This window comes from Astatotilapia calliptera, chromosome 7, assembly GCF_964374335.1.
Source record: "Astatotilapia calliptera chromosome 7, fAstCal68.1, whole genome shotgun sequence".
Taxonomy (NCBI): domain Eukaryota; kingdom Metazoa; phylum Chordata; class Actinopteri; order Cichliformes; family Cichlidae; genus Astatotilapia; species Astatotilapia calliptera.
The window spans coordinates 27,874,963-27,900,668 of record NC_137428.1 but is presented as its reverse complement, the minus strand read 5'-3'; the positions used below and the strand labels follow the sequence as shown (position 1 = coordinate 27,900,668).

At 39.9% G+C, this 25,706-nt stretch overlaps 1 protein-coding gene across 1 annotated transcript in view; it reads right to left on the bottom strand.

Moving 5' to 3' along the window:
• LOC113025860 (transmembrane protein 132C) overlaps positions 1-25,706 on the bottom strand; it is a 180,073-nt gene that overhangs the window by 71,797 nt on the left and 82,570 nt on the right. Inside the window, exon 4 of the mRNA XM_026174062.2 lies at positions 1,018-1,161. Coding sequence (XP_026029847.2) covers positions 1,018-1,161 — 144 coding nt within the window. The remainder of the gene's footprint in view (positions 1-1,017; positions 1,162-25,706) is intronic.

The window sequence follows — 25,706 nt, the reverse complement described above, 5'->3', positions numbered from 1 at the left end:
TTATCTTATTGTCTTGGAAATCTGATTTTTATACTAACAGCTCTTTGATATTTCTTGAATCCTCTTTATATGTAACACTAGTTGTCTCTCCTTGTAATTAGAGTATCACACCATGCTATAGACATTTTTGGATAGAAGCTGCAAAGGATCAAGTATCAGTACCAAACTGCAACAACGTGAAATCTCGAGAGGTGTCTGCAGTAAAACAAAGTCTAAATAACTTGCTTAATGTAATGTATGTATACTTGACATTCAATTAATTTTATAAGACTTGAAAGTTTGCGATAGTACAAGATGTTAACTGGAAAACCATATTTGTTGTTCACCGTTTTCAGCTGTGCATTTGGTTTCCCATAGCAGGACTGTTCATGTTTGACTGATACTTAATGCATCATGCATTATGTAACAGTGGATTTCAATAAGCTGTGCGTACACAGAAGGCGTAGTGTGCCGAGATGCTCAGTGTGACTATGTATGTGTGTTTAAGTCCAATACTAAATTTAGGGTCGGCTGAGGTTTTTCGAAGTGCTCAGTACCTGAACCCCTCTAAAAGAAATTGTACCTATGCAAAACATGCTGAAAATAAACTTAAGTGTAACATTTGCTTTTGTTGCATTTGCAGGCAAAGTATATGTATTTTGATGAATGACTTTAATGTGCAATTACAATGCTACATGTTCAGATATCCTTTTAAGTATCTAATGGTATGTAGACAGAAAGAAAAATATCAGATATTACCAAAATTATCCTTTAAGTCCAAGCATACCTTAGACTTTATGTTCCTCAAACAATTCATTTTATTGACTACACTTGGGACTAGCTGAGAACCTGCATGAATGGCAGTGCCAAAGATTAATGTTTAATAATGTTCTCCTTCATACTCTTTTTTTTGCAATCGCTCTTTCAGCACCTGAGAAACCAAGCGGGGTGCTGCTGTTTGGTTGTTCAGCAGGGATGTAAGGTTATTATTTCAGTCACACACTCATTAATTCAGTAGAAGGAGGGAGTCAGACGGACCTTTGACTGAAGCTGTTCTCCTTCCTGTGGCAGTGCAGGGTGACAACTCTGTGACCTTCACTTCTGACATCCTGACTCACCGTCCACATAACTGGGTTACTGGCTCTAGCTCCCAAGAATGCCACTCCATCTTTCAGCTTGACCCTGAAACACAGAAATATACTGGTCAAAAGTCCATCCATCCATGAGCATGACAAGGAATGGATGGAGCCTATCCCAGAATGGTGGTGGTGTGTGTGTGTGTGTGTGTGTGTGTGTGTGTGTGTGTGTGTGTGTGTGTGTGTGGAAGAAAATGTGGCAACTCCCACTAACAGTCAATTAGGAAGAAGGAAAACGGAAAAAAATGAGAAGAATCAGCAGCTGAAACATTAGAGACTGTAAAGGTTAAGCACAACACTTAAGAACCGTCGAATGCTGCTGGATGGTCTATGCTTGAAAAAGTTTACAAGTCAGATTTATTCTATTAGCAGTCGTAACACCAGGATGACAGATGGCATGCTAGCTGAACTAAGGAGTCAGGGTTAGTGAGTTTAAATTAAATTCTGCAAAAGTTAAACAGAATTAGCAAACACACTGTAGTATCTTGTATGGCAAGTCTTGTTTTGCAAACAAAAATAAGGGCAACAACTTGGCACCAAGCACCATTTCAGACAAATTGTGTTCATTTTTTTCCCTCTCCAGTATCTACCGCTTTCATGCCACTTCTACCTGCGTCCCACCCTTTTCCCCCCTGCAATCGCTTCCATTACTCATGGTCACAGTCTGTGGGAGGATACTGAGATAGTGAGAAACCATGACCTCCCCTTCTTCCAGTATGTCAGCAGCTGCTTTCTGCATTTTCGTCTGTCACATGAAGTTACTTCCAGTTCTTTTACAACATGCCAACCCGCTCTTTTTCAAACCTTTGGCACAAATGTAGCCGTATGTATCAAGTAGAAAAGGAAGCAGAAGAGGAAGATAGATGGCACGTGAAAGCTGCTCTAAAGTAAAACACCGGAGAACAAAAAGAAAAAAAAGTGAAAGTGAAAAGGAACATTTTCATTCACTAAAATTTCAGCGCTGGGTAATTTTCCCCCTACATCAAAATAATTGAAGACTGTCCTCATTCTGCATCTTTGAAAGACTTGTAAAGGAAGAAAAAAACATGAACGTTAACGGGGGGAGATGACATGACATTCTGTGAAGCAGTGCTTAGAAGAGAACAGTCATTACATCTTCCATGTTCAACCAGTCTCCTTTGATCTTATCATGGTCGCTGCTGCGGTAATAACTGGCCTTGTGTTGGTCGCTGCCTCTGACGAGCAAAGATAAAGGCCGCTGGTGTGGAAGGCGCAGGCAATAACTAGGAGGAGACAGCTGATTGCTGTCTGCCCCCCTGTATCCAAGTTGTCACCTTAGCCACAGCACAGTAATTACCACAAACTTGCAAGCAGATGTAGCACTGACAGAGAACTACAAAAGGACCAATAATCAACTAATTTCATGCAGCATTCTGTATGCTGCATTGATCACATCTCAAACTCCAATTTCACAGAATAAATGCACTGCATTTTCCTTCTTTTCCACATCAGTTTCTAGCTGGTGCAAAATGAACTTGAACAACAAGTTGATTTGTCTGTTTATGCTGATACCTGCATTTACAGGGGGCGGTTGGCCAAACTTAACTTTTACAATATGCTCTGCATTTCAGAGTAAATGATCAGTTAATCAATACGTTGTAGTTGATGAATTACACTCCACTACAGTGTCGATGTGCTCTGTGTTCTTTCTTTCTTACTATAATATTCTATTTTTCCTGAAATTCATCCACTCTTTGACGTAAAAAACAAAGCATCTCCTATAGGGTCGGAGCAGGGGGCTGAATTAAGAAATGGCATGTTGTAAATGAGATTGGTTTGGCTAATGTGATTTCTGGGGGAGGGAGGACAAACGGGGGGGAGGCAATAAAGGAAAGCAATTTGAAGGGAGCTCTCCTTTCACATGCATCAGCACATGAAGCTGCCTCATTAATTCCATGAAACCGTGCATCAGTGGGATGAGTATTTACAGATGAGATGAGGTTGTCAGAAAAGACAGGTTTCAACTCCACCCAACTGAGGCTCAGAAATGACACACCAGAATGGCCATAGTCCAAATAACATGTCAGCACACCTTCCACTCTTACATCCATCTTGCATACTGAAAGAAATACCTATGTGCATTAATATTAATGCACTTTACACAGCAGGAAATTGAACAGGATACAAAAACACATTGCAAACATCCTGTAAGATCAGGTGTTGTACGTTACGTATTTCAATCTGGTAATTGCCCTGGATGATTAGGTAAGGAATTGCCAGCTATTGTGGATAACTATTGTGGCTTTGGGGCTTGGGGAAGTATGCCCGTTTCAAATATTATTGGAATTCATCTAATATTTCACTCAAAAACAGAAATCTAATAGTGGTGCTGCAGAAAGTCATTAAGAATTCTCCTTTGAGCTCAACTGCACCAAATGTCATGACAATCTAGCCTACAGTTGTTGAGACTTTTCACTCTGCTGGACCAAACTGGGTGGCAGACAATCAAACCAACACACTGAATAAAATATACATGCATGCATTTATGTTTTCAGATGCCAGCAGTTCCAGCTTAGCGGCCCCACCAGTAAAGGCTGAATCACCTTCATACACTATTAGGGCCACTTTCTACTAGAGATGGCACGATACCACTTTTTTATGTCCGATACCGATACCGATATCATAAATTTGGATATCTGCCGATACCGATATGAATCCGATATAGTGTTTTTTAACCAACAAAACTGTTTTTTAAAATATCTTGCTGCGTTTTGCAAGTCTGCAAGTTCATACTCAAGTTTAAAACAACAACTACACTAAAGCTATTCTGTTATACCTGTATACAAAAAAAATATTTCATAGTTCAGCAATACTGATCAGTCTAATAAACTTAAACCTACACCATCCTCCCTATTCTGGTATTTTAAAGAGTACTTAGTGTAAATATTAAGCAACCTAACTAATAGGGTTCCAACTCCCAGCAACAACAAAAATAAATAAATAAAAAATAGGGAACCACCCCTCACGCGCCACCTCATGATGCTTAATCGACGTAATCAACCTTAATTTGATGCAGTGTGAAAAAAAAATGCACAGAAATCAATTATTTTTCAAGAAATATTAAATAGATTCAACATCTTTCTTCAACAAAATTGCAGACTGCACAGATGGTACCTTCCCAAAGTAAAGAGTACTATAGCTTACTAGGGTATATATATTAGACTTAATAGTCACTATATACAGTAATGGACTTCTATTCATTTTGCATCAAATTAAAACTTTGGGTGTCAGATAATTATTTATTAAAAGCTAGACATTTTAAATGAGAATAAGAAAGAAAAGTATGTCTTTGTGCCCCCTTTTCCCTGTTAATGCCCTATCGGCCCCCCTGGCTAAACTTTGCTAGATCCGCCCCTGCACAGTTACCAGCGTCAGCTACGTAGAAAAAGATCCTCGAGTAGAAAGTAATATTAAATACATTCTAACAACAGCTGATCAAGCTTAAACGTGCTGCTGTTGTTCAGCCGCTGGTTTCCTCTTTCTGGTGCAAAGTGGGCCAAAAACAAACAAGAGAGACTACTCCCGACAGAAAAGCCGATCAGCTGATCATTAAGCAGTTTCATGATTGAAGTAGCAGCCGGAGAGCGAGAGGCAGTCGCTCCTTAAGCTTAACGCAGGAATGCTTTACAAACATTCAGAGATGGACTTACACACTTGCTTTACTTCTCTCGGGGATAACTTTGTCGGAGATGAAATGCTGGGTTGCTAGCGAAGCTCCACATGCTATCCAGACCACCGACAGGTCCCGCATGCCACAGCCGCTCTATCACGTGATGCATACTGCTCCGACGTGCTAACGTTCTGAGGTGAGTTACGGCGTGTTGCAAGTTTTGTGAGGTGCTTTCGTGATATTTAATGGATCGGATTACATTTTTTATTTTTCTCCGATATCCGATCCAGTAATTTAGGTCAGTATCGGACCGATACCGATACCTAATATCGGATCGGTCCATCTCTACTTTCTACTCACTGTAGAGCCTGCAACAAAATTGTATATCGTTTTTCATTAACTCTGATTTCCAGTTTATTGTAAGGGATTATACAGGTTTTGCCTCAGTGCAATATAAAAAAAAAAGGGTAAAATAAAAAAATAAAGAGGTGCCATTAACTTTAAAAAAAAAAAAATAAATACTATTATGAGTACTATTCACGATTTCCTCTTAAGACACAGGGGATCCAGAGAAACATAACAGTGCAAACAGTTAAACATGCCATAATTGACATACAGGTAAAGGCCCCAGGAGACAGACTGGATTAAGCATAAAGCAAACCTGTTTATTGAAGCTGTTTGCAACGTCAAGGCAAAACTAAATCCACACACAGGGCAGAGGGACAGATCACAGACACTCTGACAAGAAAGGTGCAAGTTATTTATACACACAGGGTTAATTAGGGGAAGTGGACACAGGTGGGGAAAACACACATGTGCAAACAGTCAAGGTACTGTGACAAGGAGAAGTAAAACTGAATACAATACATATTCAATTCAATTTTAATTCTAAAGTGCCACCTTACCCCAACAATAAGACAACCCGCTTCAAGCAAAAGCTTGGCCACAGTGGGAAGGAAAAACTCTGTTTTAACAAGGAAAAACCTAGAAAGCAGGCCCAGGGAGGGGCCTGTTAATGAAGTTAATAAATGTGTGAAAATGACATGAGAAACAAATTGTCAAAATAAAATGTGCTGCAGTTTAAAAAATAATAAATATTCCTCTACAGTAGATTCAGGAGAAAACAGCCTTTGGCTTTCCTACAAAGTGCCCCTTTTTAACTCTCATTTGAAGATCTCCATACAGGGAAGAAGGAAACATCCATTTGCTAATATCAGGAGTAGGACTTTAAAGTTTATGACTTAATATATTTGTAAAAATGGAATAACTATGTGTTCACGAACTCCAGATTCAAACTTGTGAATGATTATTTTTTTCTATTCTTTTTTTTTTTTTAAACACAGGAGTGTGGCTGCTAATCTCTTTCAGCCCTTCACAGCAGCTGCCAACAAAGCCAACAAAATGTGAATGTATTTTCTTCTAGAGATGTCCATTATAACTGCAGGATGTTGCAGTTAGCAGCTTCGGTGCTGGAAGTTAACAATTTGAAAGAAGAAGCTGCATAACTAAACTTTGTCACGAATTCGAATGTCAACGAACAGGCAACTGTTTGACACACAGCATGAATACTTCTAGGATTTTTGGTGAGCCTCCTGCCACTGTGAACACATTTCACTTCTCTTTTATTTAGTTAACGATAGTTTTGACCCTGAAACAGCTGTGCTTAGTGAGTTCATGAAACGGTGAAGCAGAACGAGATCTGGATGATCTCCTCAAACAGCGTCATCTCTGCTCTTACAGATTGCAAGCGCTAAAAGTCAGTTTCTGATTTGACTGATGTTCGTGCTGTTGACTGTTTCAAGAGCTAAAAATCAGAGGGAGGGGGTTGAATATTTATCCCCGCAGGAGATAAAAAATAATCAAGCAGAGGGAGGGAAATCCCTCTCTCCCTAAGCACACACCCTGGTAATACACAGTTGATGATCACTAACTAGGAGATCTTTTTATTTTAACTGCTGATATTGGGATCGTTGAGAGTTATAAATATCTAGGTGTGGTACTTGACCGTAAACTGTAGTGGCATCATGCTGATGCCACTACTAAAAAAGTTCAACAAAGACTGTTCTTTTTAAGGAAAATGAAATTTTTTAATGTCTCATCTGAGATGTTGTCTTTGTTTTATAGAAGTTTTATTGAATCTGTGATGTCCTTTTGTATCGCTGCCTGGTTTGCTAACTTGACGGTGAAGAATAAGAATCGGTTGGGACTTCTGGTAAAAACTGCTAGCAAAATTTCAGGGCGCTGGCAAGATGGAATTTTGGCCATCTACAATAGAAATGTGCTTAGAAAGGCGCTTTCTATTATTAATTGTTTGAACCACAGTGAGTTTGAGTTGTTGCCGTCCGGCCGCCGTTTTAAAGAGACCCTGGGGGGAAGACTAAAAGACTCGAGTTTTCTTTTATCCCTACGGCATCTTGTCTCCTGAATTCCTGAAGGCTCTGGACATTGTAGGGCTGTCCTGGTTGACACGCCTCAGGGCGTGGAGATCAGGGGCAGTACCCCTGGACTGGCATACCGGGGTGGTGGTCCCCATCTTTAAGAAGGGGACCGGAGGATGTGTTCCAGCTACAGGGGGATCACACTCCTCAGCCTCCCTGGGAAAGTCTATGCCAGGGTGCTGGAAAGGAGAGTTTGTCCGCTAGTCGAACCTCGGATACAGGAGGAACAATGCGGTTTTTGCCCTGGTTGCAGAACACTGGACCAGTTCTTTATCCTCTCAAGGATACCTGAGGGCGTATGGGAGTTTGCCCAACCAGTCTACATGTGTTTTGTGGACTTAGAGAAGGCATTTGACCGTGTCCCTCGGGGTGTCCTGTGGGACGTGCTACGGGAGTATGGGGTGTCTGACCCATTGCTATGGGCCATTTGATTCCTATACAACCATTGCAAGAGCTTGGTTCGCATTGCCGGCAATAAGTCGGACTCGTTCCCGGTGGGTGATGGGCTCCACCAGGGATGCCCTTTGTCACCGATTCTGTTCATAATTTTTATGGACAGGATTTCTAGGCGCAGCAAAGTGGCGAAGGGCTTTCACTTTGGTGGCCTCAGAATCTCATCTCTGCTTTTCGCGGATGATGTGGTTCTGTTGGTTTCATCGGGTGATGGCCTCCAGCTCGCACTGGAACGGTTCGCAGCCGAGTGTGAAGCAGCGGGAATGAGGATCAGCACCTCCAAATCTGAGGCCATGGTTCTCTGCCGGAAAAGGGTGGAGTGCCCACTCCGGGTCGGGGATGAGTTCCTGCCCCAAGTGGAGTAGTTCAAGTATTAGTGGTAGGGGCTCAGAGTAGAGCTGCTGCTCTTCCACATCGAAAAGGAGCCAGCTGAGGTGGTTCAGGCATCTGACAAGGATGCCTCATGGGCACCTCCTGGGGTTGGTGTTCCGGGCATGTCCCACTGGGAGGAGGCCCCAGGGCAGACCAAGGACACACTGGAGAGATTATATCTCTCGGCTGGCCTGGGAACGCCTTGGTGTTCCCCTGGACAAGCTAGAGGAGGTGGCTGGGGAGAGGGAGGTCTGGGCTTCTCTGCTTAGGCTGCTGCCCCTGCGACCCGGCCCCGGATAAAGCGGAAGAAGATGGATGGATGGATGGATGGAGATGGCATCTTGTCTCCTTAATGGCAAATAACTGTCCTTTGACTTTTTTTTATCACTATTATTGTCATTATTTTATATTATTGCTCTGTTTATTTTTATCCTGCTGCTAAACTAATTTCCCCTTGTGGGACAATAAAGAAATTAAATTGAATTGAATTATTCATGAATTTTAAAAACATATAAAAAGGAAGAAAAAAAAAGACCATTAATGAAAGACAAGGATCCCAGTAGTAATATAACATCCTCCAGTGGCAGTAGCAAGGAAGATTTCAAAACAAAAGCTTGCTTTGGATACGATAGTCTGATTTTAATCACTCTGACAGGATAGACAGTCACAGGATTTGAGACAGAAAAAATTTAAAATGCAGGAATAATTGCCTTTAATGACCTTTAATAGAGTACACACATACTCATTTAAAACTGAGGCAGGACAGATTTGGAATAAACAAAAAACCCAGGACCCAGAAAATGAGGAACAGCATATTACCTTGAAAGGAAAAGTTCACTTCAAGATAATAATAACTAGACGGCATTTAGCAAATGATTGCACTTTCAGGTATTATATCCTGCTGTCACTCAAAAGCATCCTTTCTTACATGATGTGTAAATGGCCTTTTGATAATAATGGAGGAGAATAGGTTAGGTAGGTGGTGGGGGTGATGTTGAGAGCATAACGGTCTCAACATCAGGGGAGATCTTGGTGTTAAAGGTATGTGAGCAGAAAAACAGATTAGCTGTGAGGATTAAAAAAGAAGGGTGTTGTGTCAGGGTGGGTGAAAAAGGCCAGAGTATGGGGAAAACATCCAGCAGTGGAAAGAAGCTAAAGTGAGAGATAATGGATAAGAAACTGGAATATTATATATATAGCAATGGCATTTGCTGTGTGTTCTGATTATACATTTTCAACCAAAAGAGACAGAAATTTATGTCAGTGCCATTATCAAGAGGCTACCTGAAAGGTTTTGAGCTCTAAGTTATAATAATTTTAGTTTAAATGAAAAGAAAAGGGAGAGAAATTATCCCTTGTATTACCCTTAAGGAGAAAAAAAACAACAACTCCCTTTTAACAGGAAGAAACCCTCAGCAGAACTAGGCTCAGGGAGGGGTGGACATCTGCCACGACCTGTTGGGGTGAGGGGAGCAAGAGAGGACAAAATCATGCTCTGGAAGAGAGCCGGAGATTATTAATAATATAATTGTTTCATCGCAGAACAGGTAAGGGTTTTGATTTTTGTTCTAAGAATGAACACATTAGGGGAAGTCAGCATTAAAAGAAAACTTTTAGTGAATATAAATGAACGTGAGCACAACAGTTTTGATTTGAGCTGTGTCACAAAAAGTACCTTTGGTTCCTACATCACCTAACACCTCTTACAAAGGGGTGTTAGGTGATGTAGGGTCACAGCACTTATATATACTTGAAACCAATGAAAGGGAAAAAAATAGATTGCAAATTGCTCTGGTTGGTAAACTCATTGTTAAGCATATTCCAAATTGATTTTAAAGAGGTATTTTAGCTGAATTTAATCTACAAACAGAAGGGTAAAATTGGCCAAATTGCATTTAGGTTATTTAGTCAGCCTGTGTTCCATAATTCTCAAACACCTGCAGCTAAATCCTGTTATGAAATATAAACAGACAAGCTGTTGGGTATAACAGCCTAGATTTTCTTTAGGCTTTTCTCTGTTGCTCTATATCCCTGTCCTCAAAAACGAAATAATCTTCACCAGCACGGGGTAAAATTGAATTAGAAAGTAGCCCCTGACAGCACAACCAGGCTGGGACCTGGACCAATAAATTAGGAGAATGAAACAGGGCTGCACAGGAGCTTTGAGTCAATTAGCTGAAGAGTAGTTGTTGGCGGAGTGTTTTTCGGGGCGAGTGGACACAGGCAGATGTGGAGATAAAGAGAGAGCTAATTCAATTAATGAGTTTGATGCTGTTCCTCCCATTATCAAAGCTAGTTAAAAGTGCTGGTGCGTAGCAATGTTGAGAACTGAGGACAAGATTACCACTATCCAGATAAAGAGTGCACACCAGACAATGCTCATCTCCACCCATGCATGCCGCTGCGTTTCTCTCCATCTCAACCCTTTGTGTCTTTCTCAGCACATCTCTTTTCCCATCTGCTTTTGTCTGTCTTTATCTTTTTCCTTTGAAACATTATGCTCCTCCTCACTGCATCTACACACCCAAACCTCCCTCACCTCAACTCCATACCTCTAGAGTTCTCCATCTGTCTTTGGTGTTCTGCATTTATTCATAAAAAAATGAATCACACATCCTTGAATCGGTCATGCTTATTAATTTTATGTAATGACCTTATCTTGGTTGATAAATTTTCATCAGACAATTTGAAGCACTAATGAGTGAAACATGTTAATTAAGAAAAGCGTGTACAAATAGCCGACAGTTTGCAGGAACTCCTTCCTAGTTTGCAGTGTTTTGGTCCAGCACACCTGTAATTAGGACTTCATAGGGTATGAGACCGCTGCTGAAAGTGTTCACAGGTAGTCTTTCTACCACTGTGGTCCAAGCTTTGATGAGAAATATACCACAAGCAGTAGCAATGTCTCAGCTGTTGAATTGATTAAGCAACTGGTCATGTTCATGTGGCTTTAGTTTACATCTTCTGCCATTACTACAGTAGTTTAAATTTCAATTTGTCAGCACTGTCTTTGCTTTCTTTATGGTAAGTATTAAAAACCAACACAGGTTTGTTTCTGCTGTCTCTTGTAATCATTGTGCATAAAATCAGTTGGTGATCAAATCCATAACCTTTACATTTTGGGACCAAAAGACGTACCAAATACGTCTGTTGGTTCAAAAAATAAATATTTGTTTTGGACTTTAAAACAATTCAGACATGAATGATTGACATCTTTATCTGTTCAAGTGATCAATCGCTCACCTAATCATCTGCATCCATGATGATTAGGTGAAAACTGAAAAGTGCTGAAACTAAAGGCTTAAATGGCCTCTAACTTTACCTTTCTTATTTTCACTTCTTTCTACCATTCCATGTGCGAAAGATACAGGGAAAAAAAACCTACCATGTTTTCGTGAGTTATGCTTCATTTTTTTTTAGTTCTTTGGGTAACTGCTATAGCTCAGGAGATCAGGAGATCAGGAAATCAGGAGATCAGGAAATCAGGTAGCCCTCAGCTGGAAGGCTAGTGACTCCTCTGGTCTGAATGCCAAAATGTTCTCAAGGAATATGAGTGTCCGTTTTAGATAAAGCCCCAGTTTAACAGGTCTAGAAACCAGCTGGCCACCCTCTAGTCTACGACTGCTAGGGGAAAAAATTTATATTTCCCAAATGGTTTATGAATGGTTGTTCCAAGTGTTAGGTAAAATTGATGACAAAAAAATAGTAGATTGCCACGGTCGGTTGTAGTTACATTGAAGACACCAACCTGTCTACAAACACTTGCCTAATACGTCCTGAGGAGTTGTGAAACTGAAAAGTGCAAGAAACTAAAAACAGAGACCATAAAGTATAAGTTATGCCTATTGTTATATGTTGGCTGTAATGGTTAGACAACTCTTACTTTGAAAGAAAATGTTCTCCATTACACTTTTTCAGTTACACTACTGCACAACGAATAGTTGGCGACTGTTTGCAGACAAGTTGGGGGTCTTCTAACTTGTTGGCATCTTGCTAGCAAATTGTCAACTTTGGCAGTCTGCTAGCCACTAAAGCAATCACAACGAGGTTTTTCCTCTCTGTGTGACCAATTTCAGCTTGTGACAACCAGCAAACAATCGCCAATCATTTGGCCACAACATTTTTCCCATAGAGGCAGCCAGGAAGGTACCGAACAGTCTCTAGGCATAAACTGGGGTTGCACAAATGTGTCCATCTGCGTATACATTTCTGTTCAGACAGCAAGAAGAAGGGTTTTTACCCATCGCACACATGCTCCCGTGCAGTCCTCCAAAATGCTAACTGATAATTGGCTGACATTGGTTTGATGAGAAAAGGGAAAGGAGTAACAGCAGAATTCAATGGGAATGGTACAGTAGAACTGTGAAAAAACTTAAAAGATCAAAAATTTCAACACAAAAATCACAGACAGTGGCTGCAGTCGACATTTTTCACTGTTGTTAACCCTTGTTTCACTTCAGCTCTTTGTCTGTTATAACTCCGCTCTTCTTCTGATAGACCAACAACAACACAAATAAGATTGACCCACAGACCAGGTGTACCACATGCACTGCCGCCATCTGACAATGAAGCTCTCTGCAGGGACACGGGTCATCCGCAGACTCCCAGTGGACCGCAAACGTGCTACCCTCGCTGAAGGATAAATTCCACTTGAGGCCACACGTACTGTTTGCATAAACTATAGAACTCTGTGAAGCTGGCTTGTACTGTCAAGTGTAGTAGTGTATATAGTGTTCATAGTGTCAAATGTAGTAGTGTATATAAAAATGTAGAGAAGTGCTAAATAAATCCCGAGCCATTTACAATAATTATGAAATTATGAAACAATTATAAGAAAAATTCAAAGGTGGACTTTCATATGTAAATCACACTATCAAAGATATGTAAAACTAATGAATCCTACAATATATATAAAATATGTTTTTAACTTTTCAACTTCTTTTTCCATATGCATTGACCACCTCGTTCTTTACAGAATACGATCCTAAACTAGACAGCATATATATTAGTTATAAGGACGTGTTAGCTGCGAGGGTTAAAAGCTACCAATCTATCAAGGGACAAGGATGATCAGAAGTAATACTTAAAGTGCCACTCAGTAATTTCAAACTGTGGTGGATTGTATTGAGTGCTACTTAATTGAGTAGATGTTGTCTTTCACTAAACACTACCCACATTTGTGCATGTGGCTATACAAGGTCTGCACTACCCAAGAAAATCAGTTTTCACTTGTAGAGGAGAGAAGAGCACAAGATTGCCTTTAGCCAAAATCTTTCTTCATCCATAGCTCATCCCCGAATAACACACAGAGTGTGGTTATGCCTCATATGCAGTAACATCTAACATCTCTTTCGGTCTTTTTTTAATTAAAGGGAAAAGCAGGCAGATGACTGACATATGAAGCTTGGACCTGAGCTCTGGGAACAAACTCTCGCCTTTAAAAGAGAACATGATGAAATAACTGTCAGAGAAGTGTGGCTGACTTCAAATGAGAAGAGGTTAGAAATGTGAGCTGGCCATACCCTCATGACACGAAAGAATCCATGACAGATCAAGAGAAATCACATGGGCAGGAGCACTGAGAAATGAATTTGAGTGAAATTCAGAGAAGCCCCTGAGCGGGGAAAGGAACATTTAATTTAAAAACCCAGGTTTAATACATACAGCAAATCTTAAATATAGGACATCTTAGTACTAATAAAATCATTATTTTCCTGCAGCAAATAGCAAAGGTCCCAAGGTCATGATGGCCTTTGATCCTTGAACAGCTGAATTGATATAATTTACACTCACAATGAGCAGTCCTATCATTCTCAAGTATACTTTTCACTTGTCACACAGCACCATTTAAACAGCATCTGAACAGTGATCAAAATGCACATGGCTTCTATAACTGAGGCAATGAAAAAAGGAAAATTCCCAATGTAATGGCTAAAGACCAAATTCAACCAGCCACATACTTAAACAAATGAGACAAATTGGGTTCTAAAAACATGACTCTTTGAGCAAAGGCCTCAAGAGTGCTATGACTGTAATATGATGAGATAGCACTAATGTTCCAATTTTTGTACAATAAAGGACTGCTGTTTTGGCCCACAGTGCAATCCATAGAGAAACCATACTATAAAAGCGAGGAAAGAAGATGTAATTAATGCATTATTTCTTTTAAAAATGTAGGAAATGTAGAAATTGTAGCTCATTAAAAATAAAATTCACAAACGCTTACAGCTTAGAGCAATCAATGAGTTTCTTTAATCTCCCCCAAGCTCTCATTATCTCCCTAAGTCACATTATTTTTAATGCAACAAAGAATATGTTATTCTAAATAAAGAAAAAAGGCTATATGTGGGTGGGTATTGACTGAAATGACAAGGAGATCCTTGTGTGTGCAGCGACTGTGTACATGAAAGCGGGCCAACGGGATGATGACACCAAGGGGCGTGACAGTGCAACACCCACAGTGGCCAAAAGCAAATCACCTCCAGTATATCACAGCTTGGTTCTCATCACCATGCAAGGCTTGAAATGTAAAATTCAGGAACATTACCAATCTGGTGCCCTACATGTAGCATATTTTGATCCTTACTTGAGTCATGGGATTGTGAAGCAAGCACAGGATTTCAGACACACAAATTTGAAATATGTGTCACAAGGGTTTTCCTTTTCATATTTGATGTTTGTGCAAATGTACAGGATACTAAAAACTTCCAATTTTCAATTTGCTTTAATGCTGGATTTCAGGAACTTACTACACTGCTGCTGTAGATTATAGCTGAAGGAATGAGGTCATGTTGTAGCAGACAGAAGCTTGATCCCTATGGCTGCCATTTGAAAAGAAGCCTAGCCAGTTAAATAGGGTAGGAAATAGGGGATACAAACACATGCAAACACTGCTTCCAGTAAAACCTATCTGACATAAGGTTGCGTTCACGGGATAAAAATTAGACTTTGCGTTTTCCTCCATTGAGTTCGACGGATGATCCAGGACTGATCCAATATTTGGATTGGTACACAGTATAATCTCACGATATAGTAGGTCAGATTATGGCAGACTGGTGGACCTGATGGAGAAAGGGTTACACTGATTAACACTGGTGCTATCATTGCTCCAAGCATTGGGCACATACAAATGCAGTGCAATGAGTAGTCAATTGGCTTTTCGTCAAAAATCACAAATCAAAGCATCAAATGGCTGCACAGTTTAATGACCAAATGATGTCTTCTATCCTTAGACTGGTGGTTCAATAAAGAAAAGTCCCTCATCAATGAAGAATGAAGGATAGTGTCTGTCCATCCATGTATTCTCTTCCACTTATCCTTAACAGGGTGATGAAAGATGGCATTAAACTTAAATTTAGTTTAATCACTGATAGTGCACATTTTCAGGCTAGAATTATTAACCCACTCACAATCACTCTTAAGCCATGCTTTAGTTTTTTCACTGTATTTTTCAGCTGATTTAATACTTTGCTCCAGAGTAAAAAGGATGGATTACTATATAGAGAGGATAAATATTATATGGACTAGTTCTTGCATAGCACTACTACTCAGATGAGCACTTTCTACTACAAGTCTCATTAACCCAATCACACACGCATTCACACAGTCCATTTATGTATGCCTAAGCACTTTCTAACATTCACACACAAGCATACAGCACCTGGCATTACCAAGAGGTCTGACATCCAAGTACTAACCAGGCTCGACCCTGTTTAGCTTCCGGGATCAGACATGCTCAGGGTGGTATGGCTGTAAGCCATATTACTGGCATACATCCATCTATCCATTTTCAACTTCCACAATTTGGCGCCATGGGGTTGCTGGGGTTTATCCCAGATGTCATGGGGCAAGACGTGGGATACACCAGTCTATCATAGGGCTAACACAGAGAGACAGATAACCAGCCCATTCAGAATCCCCAGTCAACCCAACATGCATGTCTTTGGACTGTGGGAGATCCACACAGGCACTGGGAAAACATACTATATATAAACTGAAGCCAGCCGTTGAGTGTGAGGCAACAGTGCCAACCATCACACCTACATACCACCTACTGATTTACAGTATTTACAAATGGCAAATTGAATCACATTTATAAAGCTCTCATAAATGGTCTTCAAATTGCTTAAAGCACAGAGGTCTGTTTTGCCTGTATGAAGCTAAATGCAGAAATTTCATGACAACATCTGGATGGAATTTGATGGAAATGGATACAGGAGAAAATATCTGTAGTTTTCACATTTTCAGTGAAATTTGTTCAAGTCTACAACATTTATTGTCATTGTAAGAGGGTAAAAATATATCATGTCAATGTCCTTGTGAGAATGCCATACTCCCTACAAACACAGATCGGACTAACATATATGCATATATATCTCTATATATTTATCTATATAAATATAGATATATATATATATGTGTGTGTGTGTGTGTGTGTGTGTGTGTGTGTGTGTGTGTGTGTGTGTGTGTGTGAACTTCATATGTCAGTAACCTTAAAAAAGTATAAGAACTTTCCTAAAGCTGAACTATGTTTTAGATGCGATATTTGCTATATACTTTGGCAGAAAGTTATTTCTAGACAGAAGTGTCAGAAACAGTTTTTGCAAATCAAGCAGATGAAGAGCAGAAAAATCCTAATTGCCATATGTATGCAAATTACATCAATCTGAAGCGATTACTGAAACAATTAATCTTTAGCAATCACTAAAACATTTTAATCACGATCGTTACAAATGGTTGACTATTCATTATGCCCTCTAATTAGATCATAAATTGTATGAGCACATTGTTGTGGGAGGTTTTGAAGGATGTGACACACGGGGGACAAACACAAAAGCCAGCTAGGACTAATGAAGTGTGCTGCATAAATGGCACTGGGAACTAGGGTTGCTGAGGTGGGACTAAATGCCTGTTCCCTCCTGACTTCATCTATGAGTAATTTATTGACTGGCTCACTGAAGGTTTGAGCTTGCAGATGTGTGATCAGGTGATCGTGTCAGATGTGTCAGTAAGTCATTTAGCTGCCCTGAGGTTAAAGAGAATATTCCAGATGTAATTGATTAAATGCTACCTGCTGGTGTGAGTGAAATGTGAGAGCCCTGCCAAAAGTAGACACATTCTTGGTCTAAATGTCATGTGTTGTTGTACTTGTCAGTACTGTGACATTTCTGTGAAGCAGTGGGAAGGAGGTATCATAAGTGCTGGAGTGCCAATGTGACAAGGTAGATGACAGTTACCATACTAAGACAACATTTCAGATGATGTCCATGTACAGTCTGTCATAATAGTGTCACAAAATCTGAGAGAATTGTCTCTTGCTGAGAAAATACAAACTTCACCTTGGTTTCATTCACTGTTTCAGACTTCCTCCAGGGACAGAAAAAGAGGCATATGTCTGAAATTACCACAAATTCGCCTCAGCACCTTGCAAAAATTCAGAAATAAAATTTCAGATGAATTGATTCAGGGCTGAAAAAGCTAGTATGTCAGCCAGCCCATTAGTCAAATTTTCACTTCGTTATATGCACCAGTGGACAGTCAACATCAGCAAGCTCCACTACATACAGGAGACAGGAAAGAAGCCCAAGTCACTCCAAAGACATGCGTTATATCGTGTGGCTGAAAATGAGGGACGTGAAGGATGTGATGTGACAAAGAGAAAGAAAGGCAATCAAAGAGAAGATGGATTGTTGATTTAGGGGTTGAATAACTGACTATGATGAAGGCTTGGGAAGAAAAAAACAATACATAACCCCTGCTGATGCATTTGTTGTTTTGCTTTTGTCACAAAAGTATAGACAAAGTAGAACACTGAAGATGTTTTTGCTGCAGTGTTCGTTTTTCAGCGAAGCTACGCTATAGCCCTCCTTAAAAGGAAATAAAAACAAAATCTTACAGGAATATACAGACAGATATTTTCCTTTGATTTTTGTATTATTTAGAAGTATTTGTCAAACATGGTGCTGTGTTATCATTAGCATCACCAATAATAAACTTCTCAAAACTAGTGTTTCTCCCAATTGTAGGCACTCTTCCCCTCATCATCCTCTCAAACTTGTTATTTTCCCCTCTCAGGGCTCTGATAATAGATCTGAGACAAAGGAAAACAAAGTCTCCTCATCACTCTGTGTGAAAGTAAGTAGTTTTTTTTATTTCCTCGGGAGCAATGGATACTCACACTGCATTGCATATTTGTGTCAGTGAAGAATTTATAGGTGATTTATAAGAAGTGGAAAGTCTTACATTGTAATATTGGTGATACTAAAAAAATGTTTTTTTCAAACTGCCCACATGAAAACAGGCATTTACTGGTACCTTTGTTGTCTTCATTTGGACTTCTAACAGCCATTTGTATAGTGCAGGACATTTTAGATACTAAGAATTTAAAACCTTCTCAAATGCGTTGACAGATACTTTCATTCCATTGCGTAGCAGGTGTTAAACACAAATAACATAAACTTAATGACATATTTTTTACTGTTAACAACCTTGCAAGGGAACATTATCCTTACAAAATGGTTTCATCATGCAGTGCTCATGGTGTGCATTTCAGAGACGCCGGAGTAGCATATTTTATACCCGCTGGAAAGTCCATGCCTCACATCTTCAAGGAAGAAGGAAGGGTGAAATTTAAATGAAGTTTAAGGCTTACAAGCAAGGCAACCGCTTACTTGCACAGAAAAACAAACAGTACACTTACTCTTTTTATGGGATGAGAATATATATATATATATTATTTATCAGTGGCAGATATCCAAGAAAGGGTCTCCAGTATGAAAAGTTAGATAGCATCAGGACCTGACAAGATTCACACCTACTGGCATCTGGCAGCACAAATGAAGCTGCTGTTAGTGAGACACACTTGTAATGGCTAACTGAAGGCCGGATAGTTCGGATCCCCAAGGATCCCCAAAAGAGACCGGTCCCATCTAACTACCAGTCAATAACCAGCCTCAGTACTGCATGGCAGCTCCTGTCAGGCATCATAGCAGCTAAGATGAACAGGCACATGGCTCAATACATAAGCAGGGCACAGAAAAGCATTGGCAGGAACAACAGAGTGGCAAAATATCAGCTACTGGTAAACAGAGCAGTCGCTTTACACTGCAAGACCAGGCTCACCAACCTGTGCACCACCTGAATTGACGAAAGCCTATGATTCAATGCCCCACACATGAATCCTGGAAGGTCTAGAACTATACAAGATTATCAGGACACATAAAGTAGGATAACTTCAAGCTTTATGCCAGGAGTGAATGAGACATCAATTCACTGATCCATACCACTAGGATATACTGCAATGAAATCGGAATGTCATTAGGACTGGAGAAGTGTAGTCGCATGGTAATGAAAAGAGGGAAAGTAGTCAGAACTGAGGGGATAGCAAATCCAGAAGGTAACATTGCAGACATGGAGGACAGCTACAAGAACCTGGGAATCCGCCGGCATGTGGGAACCATGAAGAGCCCGCTAGGAAAGCCACAACCGCCAAATACCTGCAGAGTAAGGAAAGTCCTGACGAGTCAGCAAAATGCTGATAGATAGAAGCCACTGACATCAAGACAAGGAAACTCCTTACCATGCATGGAGGATTTCACCCCAAATCCAGCATCCTGAGACTGTATCCTAAGCGGAAAGAGGCCTAGTGAGTGTCAGAACCACCATCCAGGATGAGACAAGAAACATCCATCCATCAGGTAGATGGCAACAATTGACTGTGTGCTTAGTCAATACCTTAAGCAGTACAAACCTGAGCAAGAAGAGGAGCAAGGAGAAACACAATCATAGAAGGCTAATGGGCCCTGCACCACCAGCAGACACCAGCAGAAAGTAGAAGGGCCTGACATCCAGAAATCACACCAGTGACTGGACAAAGCTGGACTGATAAACAGCACAGAGGCACTAATCATGACAGTACAGGAACAAGCCCTGAGCACAAGATGCATAGAGCCTGGGGTCTATCGCACCAGGCAAGACCCGAGGCCTAGTCTGTGCAAAGATTCCCCTGAGACAATCCGGCACATAACGGCAGGGTCCAAGCTGATAGCACTCAGGGCATACATGGAACACCATAACCAAGTGGCCAGCATAGTATATGGAAACATCTGTGTCAAATATAGCCTGGAAGTCCCGAGGTCAAATAGACAGACAAACTGGTGATGGCAACCAACCGGTCATAGTAGCGGTGGACAAGCAGTGGAAGACAGACGTAGTGACAGAGGGCTGAGAGAAGTGCTTCAGAAGATGTGGAGGGTGAAGGAAACAGGGATCCCAGTGGTTATCGGAGCACTCAGTGCAGTGACCCCAAAGCTGGGTGAGTGGCTCCAGCAGATCCCAGGAACAATATCCATGCAGTCCAAGGAACAACAAAGATACTGCACAGGATCCTCAAGCTCCCAGGCTTCTGGCAGAGGACCCAAGCTTTAATTTCCATCCCAGTATCTCACAGTATGTGCTGATAATGTGACTGTGTTCATGGATTATGGAATTAAGCTTTGTGCCAAGGAGCATGTAGAAAAGAGAAAGATGAGAGTCATACAACATGATCTCACAGATGATGATCTTTTCATAGCTGGTTTGTACATTTCCAGGCTTCAAGCACAAAATTTTTAATGCCAAGTATGCCCCCTTTTGTGCAAAATTCAGTATTTCCACTTTCAAATCCTTCTGTTTTCTTTGGTCATAGGTTAGGCCTAGGCTGCCATAATGCCTTGAAAAGACAGCTACTTCCACTTTATATTGCTCAAGGACACTTATGAAAAATGGGTTTACACTCTGAGCCCCTACCAGCCACGGGGACACAATTTTGATGTCACAAATCGATCTGTTTTGTGACAAGGAAAAAATCCTTTTCTCATATCCATTGAAAGTTACACATATGACTGTTTTCTGATCCAATCTGTCTGTCCTAAACATTGTTTATCAGTACTATTAAAAATGTTAAATTTATGATTATGGACTGGATATAATATTTTATTAAAAATAATTAACCCTTACATACTATCTGCTTCAAATATGATGTGAAGTTGACACTTGAGAGATGAAAAAAATAAACTAATTGTCAATTATTGTGCCTGAAATTTGATCACTTTCCTAAAATGGCACAAAAAATATAAAAAATAATCTATTTAAAAATGTTTACACTGTTTTAGACACGCTACAAAATTTTGCACACTGAGGATGTTTGGGGTCAACTTCATCCTGTATTTATTCAGAAGGATTTCAGATCTGCGAGTATAGATCAAATCAAGGTAAGTGGTGCTTTTAGGAAATCTTGAAACTCTGAGCCTGCCATGCCACATTTGTGTGTATTTTCTAGTTTTACATTTGCCCAGGTTCTCACAGAAACAGGAACTTGCTGGCCTTTGAAATAGTGAAATAGTAAAACAGCATAGGATAAAATCATCATTTTGGTGAGTGTAGGAAACACATGTGCATAGAAACAAAGCTTCCTAGCACTGCTTTGAAGGCATAGCTAAGTTTGCAATGAGTCATTTTTTTGAATGTTGTGTGTTCTAAATGTTAATTAATGTTATAATATGTAAGCAGTGGCTCCACAGTGCAGTGGTTTTACATACGTACTTAACTAATAAATGAAAGAGCCCTGGTTTGGTGCATGGTTATATATTAAATCCCACTAGTTCCAGATCACCGTATTCCATCTGTTTTTGATTTCAATAAGATATATTTTAATTATCATGCCTTCATCTCTTCATGTCTTAGGTAAAACAAGGCATTAAGTTGACAGTACAGGTTTTTCTCCAAAAATGAGTGTTGAAAAACCTTAAAAAATAAACTCTGCCTGCTATCTGAAACATGAATTAAGGATGGATTATCCATTTATTAATGTTAGATAGGCTATTTATACTTTCTAAATATATCTGCAGTTCAAGTTAAAACTAATCAATCCCATACTGTGAAGGCATGGAATATTAACAGTATATATAAGTAACACTTATGTGGCTGTTGGTATTAAATAGGATCTCTCCCTAACATCTCTCCAGTATTTTTGTTACGTAATAATTCTGCTGCTCTTGTGCTTCATCTTCTTATAACTGACCTGCCCACCTTTAGTATACCTTTCAGCTTATGATACTGTATAATTGATTTGATTGGCCCTATATGTACACACCTGAAAACACACAGTCTTGTACCTAAGGTGCAGAACACGTCATGCCCTTCCGCCCCACTTTACTTCCCCTGCAGGAGTTTGAGCTTTCTCTTAGTGTTTATCAGCAGTAATATGGTGGCAGGGGAATGGCTGGCTGGCGGTGTTTTAACAGGTATGACCAACTCACTTCTTTACTGCATGTTAGTGGAGCTTATCACCAAGCACCATGCCCTGAGCACTGCTTCTACTTCACAGGGCCACCAACACCTCAACTGCCACTGGATGTTTACACTGATCCCTTCATAGAGGACTCCCTTGGGCTGCTCTCTCTGTTTGTGTGTTTGTGTGTATCTGCATGACTCCCTTGGGCCACAACACAGTGTGTCTGCATTCAGCTTTGTGGAGTGACAATGCTGGGTCTGTTCCTCCGGACCACAGTCAAGCCCTGCGTGCCAAAGGACAAGTGATGAAAGAACGAACAAGGACAACAGGTCATTCGATTGAACTACCTTGACATATAAAGCGAAAAACAAAATATAGCAGCTGCACGCTTTTAATACTGCAGTGCAAATATTTCTTCTCAGATTTAGAATATTAATATGTTTTCATATTTAAATAAAAAAAATATCAAAGGAGATAAATATGACTATATATAAATATATAAGGTGTAAATGCTTCTGTTGATTATACTATGTTGGTCTAAGCACTGCTAATGATACTCAATGGCAGTTAAGGAAACAGGAGTAAAAGGCAGCGCTGTCTTCTTTTATTTTGCTTTTTTTCTTTACCTTGGCCAACTTTCCACAAAAGTGAAAATTAATCCTAATTAATCTTGTACCACAGCTACACTCACCTTTATAATCATATATTGAGGGAGATGGTTTCAGTTATAAAAACTGACACATGCTCTTCAGTTTGTTAAGTAGCACACAGTAGCATTTGGCTAAGCAGTGAGAAAGCAGTCAATAGACTGCAGCCAAAAATTTTAACTATTCTTTTTTCTTTTTTTCTTGGCCATACTTGGAAAAATCTTTCACTGAGCAAATCAATCACATCGAAGCAATTCAAACAACACACTGAAGCTTCAGCTGAGCAGACTGCATTTAATTCATTTTGCTTCCTGCTGCTCATCACTTAACACCTCTTTCAGGCCTAATAACAATGTAATGCTCATGGCACAAACCATCATCTAAGTGTTTGCTGCAATTGGCAGTATCACTATTAATATTGGCCGTGAACAAATCTGTCCTTAGTCAGAAAAAATGTCCTTATCACAACAATAGGCAACAGCTAGATCAGAAAGATGACAAGCAATACGCTTTTATCACATGTCAGGACAAACTAACTCAGACTGGAGCAAACTGAGCCCAACCTGCACAGTTGTGACCCCCAAATGTACAAAACTATTGTAGTTGATACATGAATAAAATTACAACAACTGTTCCACCGAGTGGTTTTCTCACAGAGCTAGGATATGCAACATGAATCCTCATGCCAGTATGGACATGAAAAAGTGACCTTGTATGGAAGAGGGTTTGTAAATGGACTGGAGCACATTTCACGATGCTCACAAATATACTTAGCAGCTACTAAAGGAATAGGAATAGCAGAGAAAGATATTTGACATTTGTGTCAGTGTACTGCTTGGTGTGTTTGTGTCGGCTTGCGTGTCACAAAAATGAAACAAAGAGAATCAGAGTGAGTCCTCTGGGCCATAACACAGCTCATCTGTGCTGAGAGAAGTGGAATGACGCTGCCAGATCTCCTCCAGTCACCATTACTATGGGCTCGAATACAGCCGACTAGTGAGTGAACCAAGTGAAATGATCATCCAGGACTTTACAGGCCTTTACATAATTGGCAGAAACGACAGGAGAGCAGAAAACAAACATACATCGGCATTGTAAATTCTCGCTGCAGGGTTTCTGCAGCAGCATTTGAATCACAAGCGCCAGGCGCAGATGACAGTGAAGGCTGCTTTGCAAAACACAAAGGGCGTTTCACCCTAGAGTGAAGGCACCCTTTTCTCTTAGATTATACTGAAAATTGAGGAGGTGCTGTCTTGTGCAGCCTGTACGCACATAGAGAGTAACAGTTTGTAACACCAGGAATCAAAACAAAACCCTTTTAAAAAATGATTTAGACTATTACCCCAGACTTAGTTATTTATAGCTGTAGCAGATGAATCATTCCTTGCATTCTTCTACAGCTTTACCTTAATCAACCAGCACAGAAACTGTGACAGTTTAGCATTCAATCTCTGATATATTAAGAGTTTAAGTAAATAAAAAATAAGCATTAATAATTCAATTTGTTTGCAGGCTTATTTGTTTTTATAAAGATTAATTATATACTATCAGCCCCATAACATTTCATGAACAAAATTAGTTTGATCCAACTCCTGAAAGGGAAGTTTGTGATTCAATAATGAGAAATTTAGCAGAATGACGTACTGACATTAGTTTATCTTGAGCAAACAAGGCTGCCTTACCAGAGTGATTCTAAGAAATCTTAAAGTTTTTAAATTAGTTCCCAACTTTGAAATACTCGAGATCTTTAATCTTTTAGCACAAGGGATTGTTGCATCATATTCCATGCATTGTTAATGAGAATCCACTTTAAATTTTACTCTGCAACTAAACCAGGGTAGAGATTAAGGGGGGGTGTAAAAAAAAAATCCTGGTGTTTCCGAGTCCGACTAATATAATGACAACTGATTTATCCTTTTGTGGTAACTAGACAAAAATCAGTGCTTTAGCTTTTCTGAAAAAATGAAATCTTTTAAAGTTTTAATATTAACATTGCATTTCTTTTATGTTCCACATATGCCATTACCCAGTCATTTTCCTCACAGACCACAAATCTGTCAGATTAGTCAATTGTTATGGCAGTGCTGACAGCCCTGTGGTGTTTGTAACAAGTAGCAGTGCTATAGAGCAATGCTTTTATGAGTCTGCATACACACTTGTACAGGAAGGATACACATGCAACAGCATGCAGTGAGATACACGTTCCTTTTCAGTGTGGCGTTAACTGATTGTCAGTGGGTGTCTATAATGCGCCAATAAACTTTGCTCTTTGTGGCAATGTGCCAGCAAAACAAGGTAAAAAACCAGACAGACGCAGCCAGAAAATATAGAAGTAAACAATGAATACAGTCGAAACAAGAATCTGCCTTTTTTAAGTGAAGAAGATGCATTTGGTTACGTTCCAATGATAAAACTGTGGGTGAAAAACTATCTGTATTTCTTTGTTTACTCCACAAGGTGCCCTCATCTTACCCAGGTTCCTTTTTTTTGTTGTTCCTTATAGGATAAAACCTGCCTCACTTTCTATTTCAACAAGTACTTGAAAATCTACACTGCAACAATAATGGAAAGAGACTGTTTTATGTGGCAGGTTTTTAAGTATAAGGTGGAATTAGAATTAGGAAGGCCGCTCATTTTTAACGTCACTAACTAACATTTTAAAAGGCAGCCACACAGCTGAGTCATTGAGCCGAATGGTCAGGCATCAGAAAAACTTGATGTCACTTTTCAGAAACAATAGACGTGAACAATACTCAAGTTGTTCAAATCGCTGCACAG